A 14289-nucleotide genomic window follows, 5' to 3' on the forward strand; every position below is an offset into this window, starting at 1 on the left:
AAATTAGAGAAAACCAAATCTATTCCTGGGGAATTCATGAAGAGAAAGAGGGACAACATTTATTGAATAAATTATTCGTTCTGAATTTTTCACTGATCTGATACTAAATGTTTCCTAAAGATTATATGGGTGGCCAAGAGTGTTCTGCTTTTGTTGTTACATCTTGCTTAGGAATTTCAGTTGTTGATTCTTGTATAATCTTTGATTATAATATTTTACATTGTATGGAGAAAAAATCTGACCTTGCCAAAAGGTCACCTTGTTCTCCGAGGGAGCAGCACATGCATTACAACTAAGTTTCTTGGAGTCCATTAATATGCAGATCTTTGTTTCCGTAATATTCCACATCTGCCAAAATGCAATGGTAGAAGTAGTCTTGCCCTAAGAATAAGTGCCAACATATTACAATACTGTAATTTTTCCAAAAATGTATGCAATGATGTTTGACAAACTTGGTTTAAATACTTAAATTCTTGTCTTGATTTATTTAGGTTTGGCACAAATGTGCAAGCTATTAATTTCACAACCACTGAATTTAGGCTCATGAAGGAGTGTGCACACAGGGTAAGATGTCTAATTTTTACAGAAAAAATATCTGACAAATTAGAAAAATAAACATATATTCCTAGCTGCATTATATTTACGTTTGCTGCTGAATGCTGTTTATAGAAATTCAATCATGTTTTTTCATTTTGCGTTAGATTCTGTGGTTGACATTCTATCTTTTTCTCGAGTTTGCTTTTCAGGGTTTGTTTTTTAAATTGGAATCTTTGTGCTTTCAAAAAGGCACTGGGTTCAAATCATATACTAAATTTGTGTTTAGCTTTAATGTTGACCATGTACTTGTGGGGTTCTGCCCTATAGAGCTGGCTATAATTTTATAATAAAAGAAAATTGAATTGGTCTAGTAATTGGAACGGGGGACCAGAAATCTGGATTTCTGATTCCTCATCTCAGGCCCCCAAGTTGCTGAGAGACCTTGGAGAAATCATTTAACTTCTCTGCCTTGGTTTCCATTTTTACTTAGGAGTTGATTTTCCCCATATACTTCAGAAGTAACTTTTGAAAGGGTGGAAGGAACATTTCTCATATCCTAGTCATTAAGCAAGTATTGAAAAAGAGAACATAGCTGTAACAGTGCATTTATTATTAAAACTGCAGATAGAGTCGTAGCATGAAATCCTGGCCACACTGAAATCAATGGCAAAACTCATATGGACTTCAGCATGACCAGGATTTCACCTAGAGATGTTAAGGCCAGAAGTATGACTTATGGCCTGACGCAGGCCAGATAATTTCACTCAGCTATTCTCTATATAAGACGAGGGGGCAGATTTTAATTTTTCCTTTTCCCAGTCATTAATTATGTGCGCACAAATTTTGAATGTGTCATCATGTGCCTAAATACTGTGTTTGTGTAACCAGTTGTTATAATCACACCTGGTTACATGCACACAGTTGCATGTATAGAATTATAGGCTATGTTTGCAAATGTGCCCCATATGTTTTTCTTCTCATAAATGTTAGCTGTTAATTGTATGTCTTGTGGTTTGTAATTTTATCTTTCAGTTTATAAAATATTACAAAGCGTAAAAACACTTCGAACCAAAAAAAAAAAAAAAAAAATTGGCCGGGTGCGATCTTTAAACTAAAAGCCCGTTTCCTTACTATTGTTTATGTATCTTTTAGTTCTATAGGTGGCTAAATGTTCTTCTCTGTGTCAGAGGAGAGGCCTGGTGCTGGCGTAGAAAGCTTTTAGGTTGTGTTTTGTTTTGTTTTTTTTTGTTTAGATAGTGAGAAAGAATAAATGATCCTTCCAAAAAAACCCCTAACTTGGTCATATTTCCAGCCTTACTGCATTGGTGGTGGTGGTGGTGGTCTGATGTTAAGGAATTCTCTGTGGTGTGTTTCCAGTAGCTCAGATGATCGTACTAATTGCCAGCAGTCCCTCCATCAATTAAATCAAGTTGTAATGTCCAGTGCTGTGTGCATAATGGTGCTACATTCTTCTGCACAGTCAGTGCACTGCCACTCTCCCTGCTTTGCAGAGTGATTTGGGGATTCCTTTAATATGAAAGCCACTGTACAAAAATAAATACTTTTTCCATATTAGCAAGTAAAATCTGATTAAAAAAAATAAAATAATACCTTCCTCATAATAAAAGAAATGCTGTCATGTGAACTTTTGATCAAATAAACAGCTTTATCTGATGGGGTTTATGCTGTCAGATGGGAAATAATTTTCATAAAACAAATAAGCTAAATGGCAGTAATTGCGCCTTACCCAGAGATGTTTTTACACAGTGCTGAGCAGTGATGTAATGTCTGCTTTACTGGGATGGGTTTTTTTTAATGTGTTATGCCAAATAAATAAATAAATGCATGTTTGTTTATCAGGATGCACATCAGGAGGACCTTACTAACATGAAATCCAGTTCTGAGGTGCTTCAGTTACATTTACAACCATTGGAAACCCAAAGGGTTGGTGTAGTTTTTACACCAGTTGACTACAAAAGAGTAGCCTCCCTTATATTAATCAGGTAGGCCAGCTTCTGAATTTAACCTAGCTTTTGTAAGCAATAAGTAAACAAATAAGCTTCAAGAAAATAATTTTGCCAAATACTGCAGCAGAGACAAATACACCACATTTCCATTTTAAATACCTCCATTTCACTTTAAGAGATTTTCAGAATCTGATCTACACTTTGCACTTGTGTCCTATGGAAGTGGATACTGTAATAGAGTTCTAATTGAAGTGATTTTTTGTACGTGATAAGCATATTAAAAAACACACAAAAATGTACAGTTCCAGTGGTTGACATTGCAGAATAATACCTTCGATTTCCCATCAGTTTTGTTCCTGTGACTATAGAAGAAGAGGTTTATTAATTTTGTTCTTATCACTAAAACGTGATTTTCATCTAACTCCTTGATGTTAGGAATCCAAGTAATGTTAGTAGTGTGATCAAGTAGACTACATTGGCTCTTATGGGACCAATCCAGGGACCCAGAGCCCAGCCTAAATAGCAGGCTATGTACTGGGATCTCTGCAGGAAGAGAGTGCAGAGAAGAAAGGAATTTTTCCCACCCTTCTCACCAGTTGAAGCAGCTGCTATCCAGTGGCAGACCCTCTAGCTCCCAGCTGCTCCATGTGCACTATCTTGGGGAAGGTCTCCATGGAATTTGGCTCTGCACTGCACAGGGGGTGAAAATCACGTCTGCTCGGAAAGCCTGAATGGGACTTCAGTGGTGCACAGGCCTTGGGCTGACCTGCTGAATGGGCGTGAATTTGATCCACAATGTGCACACTGATTGTGCTGCTGCGTGACCTCTGCAGCTGCTGAGGTGGGAACTGTGATGGACTTGCACCAAGATGGTAATAGAAGTGGGATGGTTTTGCTGAGTTATCTTTTCTGTATCAAAAGCTGATTACATGGTTTTCATGTTATGACAGAAATAACTTGACTGTTCTGGATGTGGTCAACGTAGAAGGCTTTGGAGCCAGAGAATTATTAAAAGTAGGTGGAAGACTGCCAGGTGCAGGAGGATCACTTAGATTTAAGGTACCAGAAGCTACACTCATGGACTGCAGACGACGTGAGTAACAAAAAACAGATCTCTGATCCTGTAACAACGCATTACTATGCTCCATTTAGCTTGTGACTGTAGTGATGCTGGTGTTACACAGAAATAGCATAAAGGGGAAAAATCATAACCTTGATTAGCTGTGATGGCTGAAATGGATTCTGTAAGTTACATGTATTGACATCAACAAAAAAGCCCAGATGGTCAGAGAATCATCTTTTAAAAGCATTTCCATCAAGCATGCCCTCCACTACCTTCCTGTAATTCAGAAATCACCTCCATATATATTAGTGCAGACAGTAGACATAGTGATAAAGAACACTTCATGCGTTGAGTAAAAAGCATTTTGGACAATATTTTGGTATCAGTAAAAAGAATGTGGAGCAGCATAGAAATTAATTTGTTTTTTGTTATTTTTTTCCTATCATTAATACTCCTACAGCATTTAATGAAATAGAATTTGTCAAAGTAAAACTGGACAGTGCAGTAGTAAAACAGATGCAGATTCTGTTTTGTCATAACACAAGCCTGATGATCTTACAAATTCTGTCGTATGTTACTGCAGAATGCAATTTATCAAATGAAAAATCTAACTCTCAGTTTTGGAACATCGTAAAATAATGTGAACTATAAGCAGTAATTTCTAAAATAATATTAAAAGTAAAATTACTCTCTGTGCTTTGTAGTTACTAAATGCTAATTTTGTTTCCTTTAGAATTGAAAGACAGCAAGCAAATTTTATCTATCACAAAGAATTTCAAAGTGGAGAATATTGGGCCTCTTCCTATAACTGTATCATCTATGAAGATTAATGGGTACAGTTGCCAAGGATATGGGTTTGAAGTGTTAGACTGTCAGGAGTTTTTCCTGGCTCAGAACTCTTCGCGGGAGATCAGCATTGTGTAAGCATTGATTGTTAACCAAGAAATTAGTTAATGTAAGTGTGAATTTGAAATGGCAGAAGAACCTCACCTCATTAGTCCACAGAAGAAGCTCAGTCTCTTTTGAATAGACATATAAAGCTCTCCTCTTTTCAGTAATGTTACATTAAAAGCTAGTACTATAGTAAAATTAGATTATTTTTACAAAGCATACTATGGTATTTTTATTACTACACTGTGAAGTATTACTAAATTAAAGTTGAATGGTTGTCAGGACAAATGAACAACATATATTTTCTTTTTTTTTTTCATTGTTTTATCATTTGTTTGCTGATTTTCTATGCGTATCACAGTCATTAGTACCAGCTAGTCAGGTGCTTCTACCAATACATATTTTAAATATTTTTTCTAATGTCCATGCAAGTGTAACTCAAGATTTTAAAAACAAGGAAAAAGGGATATGATTGTAATGCAGTAATTGTGCGTCTACGTACAGCAAATACAGTGCACTCTCAACTGTCTGTACATTTTAGCATTGTACAAAGAATTTCATTTAGTATTTGTTGATTATCCATTCTCCTTTTCCAGGAGGAAACATCAAAATTAAATAATACCTTATAGTGTATCACATAGAGAATGCCAACACAATTACAGCTGTAAAGCAGGCAGGCAAGTGCTTCTCTTAGGTAGCTGTTAACATCACTACATAAACTGGTCAGCAGGAGGCAATCTTGAAGCAAGCAGCTGTCTCTCATCTTTTTTTCATATTAAATTAGAAGCTGTTTATGATCACTGTTTAGTATTTTTAAATCAATGACATCGTAATAAAACTAAATCTTACTATAGAAAAATAACACTGGCCTCATTTATTTTGTTGACAGGTTTACCCCTGATTTTACTTCTTCGTGGGTAATCCGTGAGCTTACTTTGGTGACTGCTGCTGATGTAGAGTTCCACTTCACACTCAACGTGACCCTTCCTCACCATTTGTTACCCTTGTGTGCAGATGTGGTGCCAGGACCTAGCTGGGAAGAGTCTTTCTGGAGGCTCACAGTTCTCTTTGTTAGGTAATATACTTGCTTCTTGTGCTGTGCACTCCTCACCCAAATTAAAAAGAAAAGAAAATCAATCTATCAAAGATTTATAGTTGCTTTTGGTTCTTTGAGTTACATGTCAGCAGCTGCTACCTTTATATAAAATGTCAGTTTTAGAGAAATGTGTAATGTCATGATGTGTAATTAGGGTCTGATTCAAAGACCTAGTTGCTGAACATAGAGGATGCTCAGGATTTTACAGGATTGGACCTATAACTTTTAAGTTTCTTGGGGAAAGAACATGTCTTCTCCTGCCTGGAAAGTGCCATACACACCTATGGCAGTATTTTATTAGATAACTATAGATGGTTAGCATGGATGCAAATACAAGTTGTTTAAGCTATTAGTAAAGTCATAAATTTTATGGACAGATTCTCTGTTGCATCCAAGTGTTCTAACTTGTGCTAGGTGAATATGAGCCCGATGGGACCATATGTCACTTGGGGATAGTTAGAGCAGAGTAAGTATTAGCCGTTTCCCCTTCCTGCCTCGTTTATGCCCCAGGCATAGCTGCTGGAACTAGGGATGCGGGGTGTGGGGGTGCTACCTCACCCCTTGGCTTGAAGTGATTTCCATCATAGTCAGGGTTTACAGTTTGGTTCAGTGGCTCTCAGCACCCCCACTATACAAATTGTTCCAGCACCTCTGGCCCCAGGAGTCACTTTATCCCACTGAGCACTCCTCCATGCTGTGGAAATACCTAGCAGTAGATGTGGGTGGTTTCTGTCACTACCTGAGCAGACCAAAAGGAGCTGTATGGACATATAATCTACCCTAAGCATTTCTGGTAGGTTTACATAGGTTTTAACGACATTGTTTTAAAACAAATAAACAGATCCTCTTTTTTTAACATACTCTAGTTTAATGTGGATTTTTGTTAAGAAATTCTGTTGAAGAGGCTGTGGTGGAAAGGTGTCTCAGCGTATGTGCATTAGCTAATTTTGTGTGTCAGATCCTCAGCGGGTTTAAATTGGCTTACCTCTGTTGAAGTGAGTGGATTTATGCCAGTTTACAACAGATAAGCTTCTGGGTCTGTAATTTGTGTTTGTGTGTGCGTTTGTGTGTGCCCGCACATACACACACTATTCTACCTTTTATATTGTATAATGTAAGTGAGAAACTCTTCTCAATGTAGGTGATTTCTGGTGCCATTTTCATACAAATCTTTAAATCCTAATAGTTTCACTCTTAGTTTTCAGAATTGATAGGATGTGAATGTAAATGTCATGTTAATACTATAACATGTCAGTGCATGCTTATTCTGTGGCCTGGAAATACAAATTAATTCTGTTTGCATTGTATACAAACTAGAAGTATTTTAGTGGAAAAGCCTGATTAACAGATGCTGCAAGAACATAGCAATAGAGCCATTTTCCATTAGTCTGCATATTTTGCTTCCTGATAGTAATAGTATATAGACTACTTCAGGAGGTAGCAAAAAATTACCCATAATTCACCCATGCTATAATATACCATACAGAAAAAATCCTTTGACTTCAAATACTGACCCCAGAAGAATGAAGGTTGATATTTCTAATAAATTTTATGTTAGCATCCACTCTAGAAAGGCATGAGAATTTTTTTTTTTTTAAGAGATTTTTTTTTCCCCTCTGGGGCCTCCAGAGTGCAATGTGTCTTATTGGTGTCTGTAGTTTAGCTTGTTAGCTGCTTGGGGGAGTGATTCTCTTTTTATTTGTCTCTTGTGTAGCAGTGAGTGCATTATTAGTGCTTATGAAATAATAACACCACAGAATCATAGACGTTTGAGTGAGAGGGGATCTAATAGATCATCCTGTCTGTCTTCCTGCAAATACGTGTACATATCCCATATATGTGAAGTACATAGTTTATTACAATATGCCCTGTTCAGCTTGCATTGTTTTGAGATCTCTGCTATATCTAAGCAAAATAAAATATGTCTGTCCTCGTTTAGCTTCAATCTTCAAATTATCTTGTTTTAGGTTTGAATTTTGTTTGTTTTTGTTGTAAAATGAATAGTTTAATTGTTTTGTCATAAAATAATCATAGCTTCCAGAAACTTAAAAATAAAAGAGTAAAAATTATTACTTCTAGAAACTTTTTGTTTGTACCATACCCCATTCCTCCAATTTAATGTTAGGTATCTTTGCGTTTGGAATTTACCAACACATAGTCTGAAAAACAATACTTGCTATGGAATTGATCTGTTTTGTTCATTAGTCTAGAGACATGCATGTAGTGAAACCTATTGTTTTCTTTTGCAGTTTGTCCCTATTGGGTGTGATTCTAATAGCCTTCCAACAAGCACAGTACATTTTAGCAGAATTCATGAAATCAAGACAAAGACCAAATCCCAGTTCTTCGTCACAGCAAAACAGCAATCCTGTGGATATAATCAGCTCTGATTCCTACAAGTAAAAATTCTTCTTCCCCTGAAGTGCTCTCATCTGCACTCTGTTTAACATAGAATAGCCTTTTCTAAATCTTTGTACTATGATATTACTGTGAACTCCTTTAGGAAGATACTGTTCCAAGAAACCTCGTCGTTTCAGTGAGTTTTCAGCATTCTGACAAAATCAGGTGCACTCTGGTGTTTTAACCTGTACAGATGACAGATGAACAAAACTCAGAATAACTACTTTTGTGTATTGTTAGTAATACGTAGATAATGAAATGTAAGGTGGGTAATGTAAACACACTACCTAGCTGCTGTGGTACTGTTACTATGTGATGGGAATTACATGTTCATATTTAACAGTCACAGAAGTTAGAAATGGAAAGCACTTTGTTGGCCATCAGACCTCTGAACCTAGGTCCTAATTCATTCAAGCATTTGAGCGTGTATTGGAGTTGGTCGAAGCACTTAAGCTCATGCTTAAATCACAGTGAAATTGTAATATTTAATTAAATATCAGGGTGCCCAGAGCCTTTGTGTAGGGATCATTGCTATTATTGAAATCTAGATGTGATTAAAAATGCAAATCCCTATGCGGCCAAACAAGATGCACATACCTCGGGCTGACTCCGCTTGGAAACACATTTGTGGGTGCCTTTGGAGACAGTAGGAGCCATGTATGCAATTTGGGTGAGAATTTAATCCATAGCCATTAAGTGAAATCTTTACACTGTGAGCACTCCTTTCTGTTAGGACAGAAGCGGGTAAATTGCCCCTTCCTGAGTTTTATACCGAAAGAAGGTAGAAATCCAGTTCTTATGTTTCATTAATATTTCTCTCTGCCTCTCATTGAATACTTTTTTAAAAGTGTAATTTAATGATGGCTTTATATATATTTAAAAAACACCTTAATTCTTTATTTCATATCCAGGGGCAGCTGCAAGACCTTTATGGATTCCTGTAGCACCTCTGATAAAGGCAAAGGAAAAGGCTTCCTTTCTGTAGGCACTCCATCCAGCCGAAGCCAGAATGCTGCAAAGAGAAGTCCAGCAACCTATAGCCACTCTCAGAAGAAACACAAATGTTCAGTTTACTACAGTAAACAAAAAGCAAACACAATACCTGGCAGTGCCATTACAACTACTGATGAAAAGCAGAATCAGACTGTAGAGAACCAAATCTCAGCACCAAAAGAGGACATTTGCACTGATATTGTTAGTGAGAACTGGCTACACCTAAAATATGAAAATAGCATAAATGTAAACCTGCAGAAGAATTTAACTCTTCCAGGAAACTTTCTGGATAAAGAAGAAAGTGCACTGAAAAACACAGTTCTCATGAAAAGTACTTCTTCAGAGTGTGATTTGAAGGAGGATCTTCAAGCATGTATGTTTCCTAAGGAAACTAACCTTAAAACTTCAGAAGATATAACTGAGCTCAAAGAACAGGAGTTCTGTTCTCTGAAGACATCTAAGAAGCTACCCGAAAGTCACTTGTCAAATTCACCTCAGCAACAGCCAGAATTGCAAGATGTTTCCAGGAAAAATAATGGTAATCTTCCATTTATATAATTCATTTTGAAATTTGTCATCTTGGGTGAAAATCTTGGCCCCACTGAAGTCAATGGCAAAACGTTCCTTCACTTAAGTGGGGATAGGATTTCACCCTCTGTGTGAGGATATTTTACTCATGCCTCTTGATTTTGATATGTTTATGCAGATTTGCAAGAAAGAGGATCTGGCCAGAAAAATTCCTTTGTGTTGTAAATCAAAGCTGCGGCTTAGATGCAACTTCAAGGGAAGGTTTGAAACTGAAAGCAAGTTTCATATCATATGGATATGATAAAACTTTAGACTTCACAGTTGCTTCCGTGCGTAAATTCACACCATAATATTTATAAAGGTTAAAACAAAGTTAAGAGACAAACATGTTTTCATCACAGATATGATTAAAATACAGTTTGCCCTTGGTCAGATATTCAAATTATTTAAATCTTAAAAAAAAAAAAAAATGGACTTCATTTGGAGTTGTGCTTAACATTTCTGAAAGTTAGGCATCCAGCTTTTGTAATAATATCGTAACCTGAAAGGGCCAGAAGCTGCCACCAGGATATTTGGAAATTCTCACATTATTACGAGTTACAAGTTGCCATTTCCATCAGAGACTCAGGAGATGTTTAGCTCATGGCTTTAGATTGAAAGACTAGCCTTGGGGAAGAGGCACAAGAACACTAAGGAGAAATGTTGGTTAGGAAGTCAAAGGAATATTTCTTGTGGACATGTGTTTTCACTGAGACGGTGGCAAAAGCAAATCCGTTGATTGAATCCCAAATATGCAGTTGACAAGTCTGTTTTTGTTGAAGTCTTGATAACTCTATGCTATCTGGTGGTTGAGACATGGGACTGGGAATAAGGAGATCTGGGTTCTGTTCCTAGCTCTGCCACAGACTAACTATTTAACCCTGACCCAGTCAGTTATCCCGTGTATTCCCTCATCTGTTAAATGGATTTACGGTACTACTACTTACTCATCTCAGACATGTTGACAAACTAATTTAAGTAATATTTATAAAGTGCTTTGAAATTCTTCATACGCTCTAGAGGTACAGTGTTGTTATTAACCTTGTTTATATTTCAGAAGCTGCTAAATAAAGTTGAAAAAAATTGATTAAACTTTTAAACGTAACCAAATACATGGGAAAATATCTTTAGTTACAGTTCAGAGAGATCATGCATTATACCTAAACCAAGCTGTTTCCTACTGTAAATCCTTAACCATTTGTATCTTTGTAGAATTCCTTTTGATTTTATGGTCATGAAAGAGCCTGATGGAGCCATATTGGCCTCTTACAGTTGTTCCTATCTTTCCTTCACATTGGGATAGTCAGTTGTTGCACCTTTAATATTGTTTCTTTGAGAAACTTCTCTCCGGAACTCCTTTTTCCCTTTGATTTTCTTTCCAGATTTTCTTTCTTACCTACTAGCTCTGAGTTTTTTAAAGTCTGTTGTTTTGAATATAACTCCTTCATAGAACATTTCCAGAGTTCTCATGGTTGCTTAATTATCAAATTTTTAAGAATTAAATTGAGCAAACAGTGAAACAAACAAGCTGTTTGTTTCAGTTATTTCTTGACTCCTGGCATTCTCAGGGTTTGCTGGCTGTCCAAAGTTCTGTGGTTTAATTTGTAGATGGTTTGGGACTATAAATTAAATCTGAATCATACCAGTATGAAACATTCATGACTGTTAATTATAGAGAATCTTTGTGGCACCAAGAAGTCAGCAGGAAACTATTTACTTTGTGTGTTATATCTTGGAAAGCAGTGACACATTTTTTAGAAGACCAGTAACATGTTTTCTCAGCTCCAGTCTCTAATCTTGCTCATTGCTTTGTTTTCTGATGCTTCTTTACTCCTCCCTATCCCCTCCATGCTCATCCATGCCCCTGCCACTGTGATGCTGCCATTCACAAAGGAGGGAGGGTTGAGTTCCTCAGAGGTTGCAGGCACTGCTAGTAAACAGGCTAATAAGGAGCACTAAAGAATGAGATTGGGACGGGCTTACCCTTCCCACCAAAGATCAGCACTGCGGTTTGATCGGTGGTATAGTCACGACCTTAGTATTCCTGTTCCTTTTGCATGCCATGTGCAGTGCAGCCAAAAGCCTTGTCATTAGGTTGCAGGGTAGTCTCAAATGTCTGTATTTCTTAATATTCTGCAGCTGAAGAATTCAGTGCATTTATAATGCAATTAAGTATTGTACAATAATATCAGTGCAGAACGTTAAAATTAAAAATAAAAGATCCAACCAGCCTGATAATAGGTCAAACAGAATAAATGGACCTTAAGTTACCTAAAAGCGGCCAGTGAGGGAAACTTGGCTGACTTCTAGGTGAGAGTTGCACAACCAAAAATCCTCGCCCAAGTCCATCCTTGTTGTTGTTGTTGTTGTTGTTTTTATTTGCTAATTATATTGCCGTATCACCTAGGAACCCCAATCATGGCCCAGAATCCCATTGTGCTAGCTGCTGTACAAACACAGAACAAAAGAAGAAGATCCCTGTCTCAAAAAGCTTACAATCTAAGTATGGTACGACATACAGATAATGACAAATAGATAGGAGCATAAGGAAGCAGTGGCAACATTGGCAGCATGATGGACTGTGATCTCAGCCCACTAGCAGCCTAACCATGGACAAGTTTTTTGTAGGCATCACAGCAGAGGGAGTTTTAAGGAGGGTTTTGAAGGAAGATAGTGAATAAGGGCTTGTCTACATATGAAAGTTAATCTGGAATAAGGCAGAATGTGAATTTAAAGCGGATTTACTATTTCAGATTAACTCCATGTGTGAACGCTCTTATTCCAGAATGAGAGTGCATTATTCTGAATTATCTTAATCCACTTTCTTAATCCGTGTTAGAAGTGGATCAAGATCATTTGGAATAAGAGCATCCACAAATGGAGCTAATCAGACATAGCCTTTCCAGAGTAACTCCCTTTGTAGACAAGATGCTAGCTTTGTGGATGTTTGTGGGGAGGGGCAGCAAGGGAGAGAGCACCAGTGTGCTTGTTTGAAAATGTAACAGGTAGTCTGTGGAGGCCTGATGGGGCAGTGGGCGGTGGAAGCTGACATCTCAGTGGTGAATGAGAGATGGTAGGTAGGGTGGTGATAGGCTATGAAGAGCCTTGAAAGTAAAACAAGTAGCTTATGTTTGATGTGATAGAGAAAGGGGGAGCCAGTGGTGGGATGTAAAAAGAGGACTAAGAGAATGATGTTTGCAGTAGCATTCTGAATAAATGTGAATGGGGCTAGCTTATATTTATTAAAGCCAGAGAAAAGGATGTTGTAGCAATTGAGATGTAAGATGATGAGAGCCTGGTTGAGAGTTTTAGCTAAGTGTGCCCCCAGTGTGGCTCTAACTGTACATAGGGACTAAAGAACCAACTGACGTAGGGTGATTATAGCAAGGTTGGTATGTAGGGGAAGTGTATATTAGTACTGCTATATATAAAACTGCCTCTTGCAGCTGGTTTTAGAAGTGTTACACAGCAGTGTTAACTTTTGTATTTTTGTTTTTTTGGGATAGCAAAACAAAAATGATTTATAATCGTAGTGTTTTGCGAAGCATCCAAATTTGAAAATGTTGGCCAAGGTAGAGTGACCAGGGAAGGGAATGGGAGCCTCATGTACAAAGTTACACTATTTGTATTGTTTCACTCCAGGGAATAATCAGCAAGTGCCTCTCAGGAATGAAATAGAAAACTGTGAGACTTTGAAAAAGCAGATTAACACAAAGCCTTCCACTGAGAAAAAGATTAGTAAAGGACATAAGGAGGATACACCATGCTGTGGAAAACAGGAACTTGCTTCAGTTGAGGTTTGTATCAAATGATCCTTCTCAGTTTCATATTTAAAATGCCTAAAATAAGAGAGAGAGAGAAATATTCTGTAAAGAATAAATCCTAAAATCACCTTACTGATCATCTAATGAATGAGTAGAACCCCCAGGTTGTGATACTCTACGTGTCCTAGTTTTATGTATTAACACTGGATTATAAAAGGATACAAAATGTTTTGGTGGAGTTCACAAGTAGGCTTTATATGTAATGTGGGCTATATCACAAACACATTTGTTTCCATGTAATTAATATTAGTGCAGGCACAAACACACCCTCTCACACCATCTGACTTAAATCTAACACCAAGTGTCAGCATCAGTAGTGTTGTGCGGAAACTCCCTCCTCCGACCCTTGTTAGAGAGCTATCTTGCTGTCTTTCACTCTGGTTATTTTGGGGAAGTTCTGTGGCCTGTGTTATACAGGAGCCTTGGAACCTATGACTAATCTCTGTGCCAGAAACTGAATTTGAGCATGACAAAAGATGAATTCATTTACACAAATTGCTAAATAGTAATAATAACCAGAAACCTGCAAGATAGCATCTTCGGTCCAAAGATTTCAAAAGCTTTACAAACACTATGTATTGTATTTACATTACACAGAGTTTAAGTGACTTCCTAAATTCACTGATAGAGCAGGGGGCCGAATCAGAAATGGGTTCTATCTAATCTGTTCACGAAAAGCTTTGTAATAAATTACATGTCGTACTTCCGGAGCACATATTGAAAACATTTGCTGGATCCTAGTCTTGTTTTGAGAAAATGTTAATGCAGTTATAAGTGGCTTTTGGCCATGTTCTGCCACTTTTCATGCGTTTCTGGTGGTGGTCTATTTTGTTTTAAGTCCAATATAAATTAAAACTTAAATTTATTAATATTTTCTGTTTTTCTTATCCCCATTATTTCTTCAGTGGTATGTCAGATAAACAGAGGGGACACCACCAATAGGTGAGGGAA

General features: G+C 37.2%; 1 protein-coding gene across 5 annotated transcripts in view; it reads left to right on the top strand.

Moving 5' to 3' along the window:
- The window catches only part of TMEM131L (transmembrane 131 like), a 125694-nt gene that overhangs the window by 90635 nt on the left and 20770 nt on the right, over positions 1-14289 (top strand). For all 5 annotated transcript variants that reach the window (XM_077815399.1, XM_077815400.1, XM_077815401.1 and 2 more), the window contains 8 exons: positions 492-564; positions 2398-2540; positions 3455-3597; positions 4301-4487; positions 5348-5533; positions 7804-7953; positions 8866-9485; positions 13157-13311. In XM_077815399.1, the coding sequence (XP_077671525.1) occupies positions 492-564; positions 2398-2540; positions 3455-3597; positions 4301-4487; positions 5348-5533; positions 7804-7953; positions 8866-9485; positions 13157-13311 (1657 nt within the window). The remainder of the gene's footprint in view (positions 1-491; positions 565-2397; positions 2541-3454; positions 3598-4300; positions 4488-5347; positions 5534-7803; positions 7954-8865; positions 9486-13156; positions 13312-14289) is intronic.

This window comes from Eretmochelys imbricata, chromosome 4, assembly GCF_965152235.1.
Source record: "Eretmochelys imbricata isolate rEreImb1 chromosome 4, rEreImb1.hap1, whole genome shotgun sequence".
Lineage (NCBI taxonomy): Eukaryota > Metazoa > Chordata > Testudines > Cheloniidae > Eretmochelys > Eretmochelys imbricata.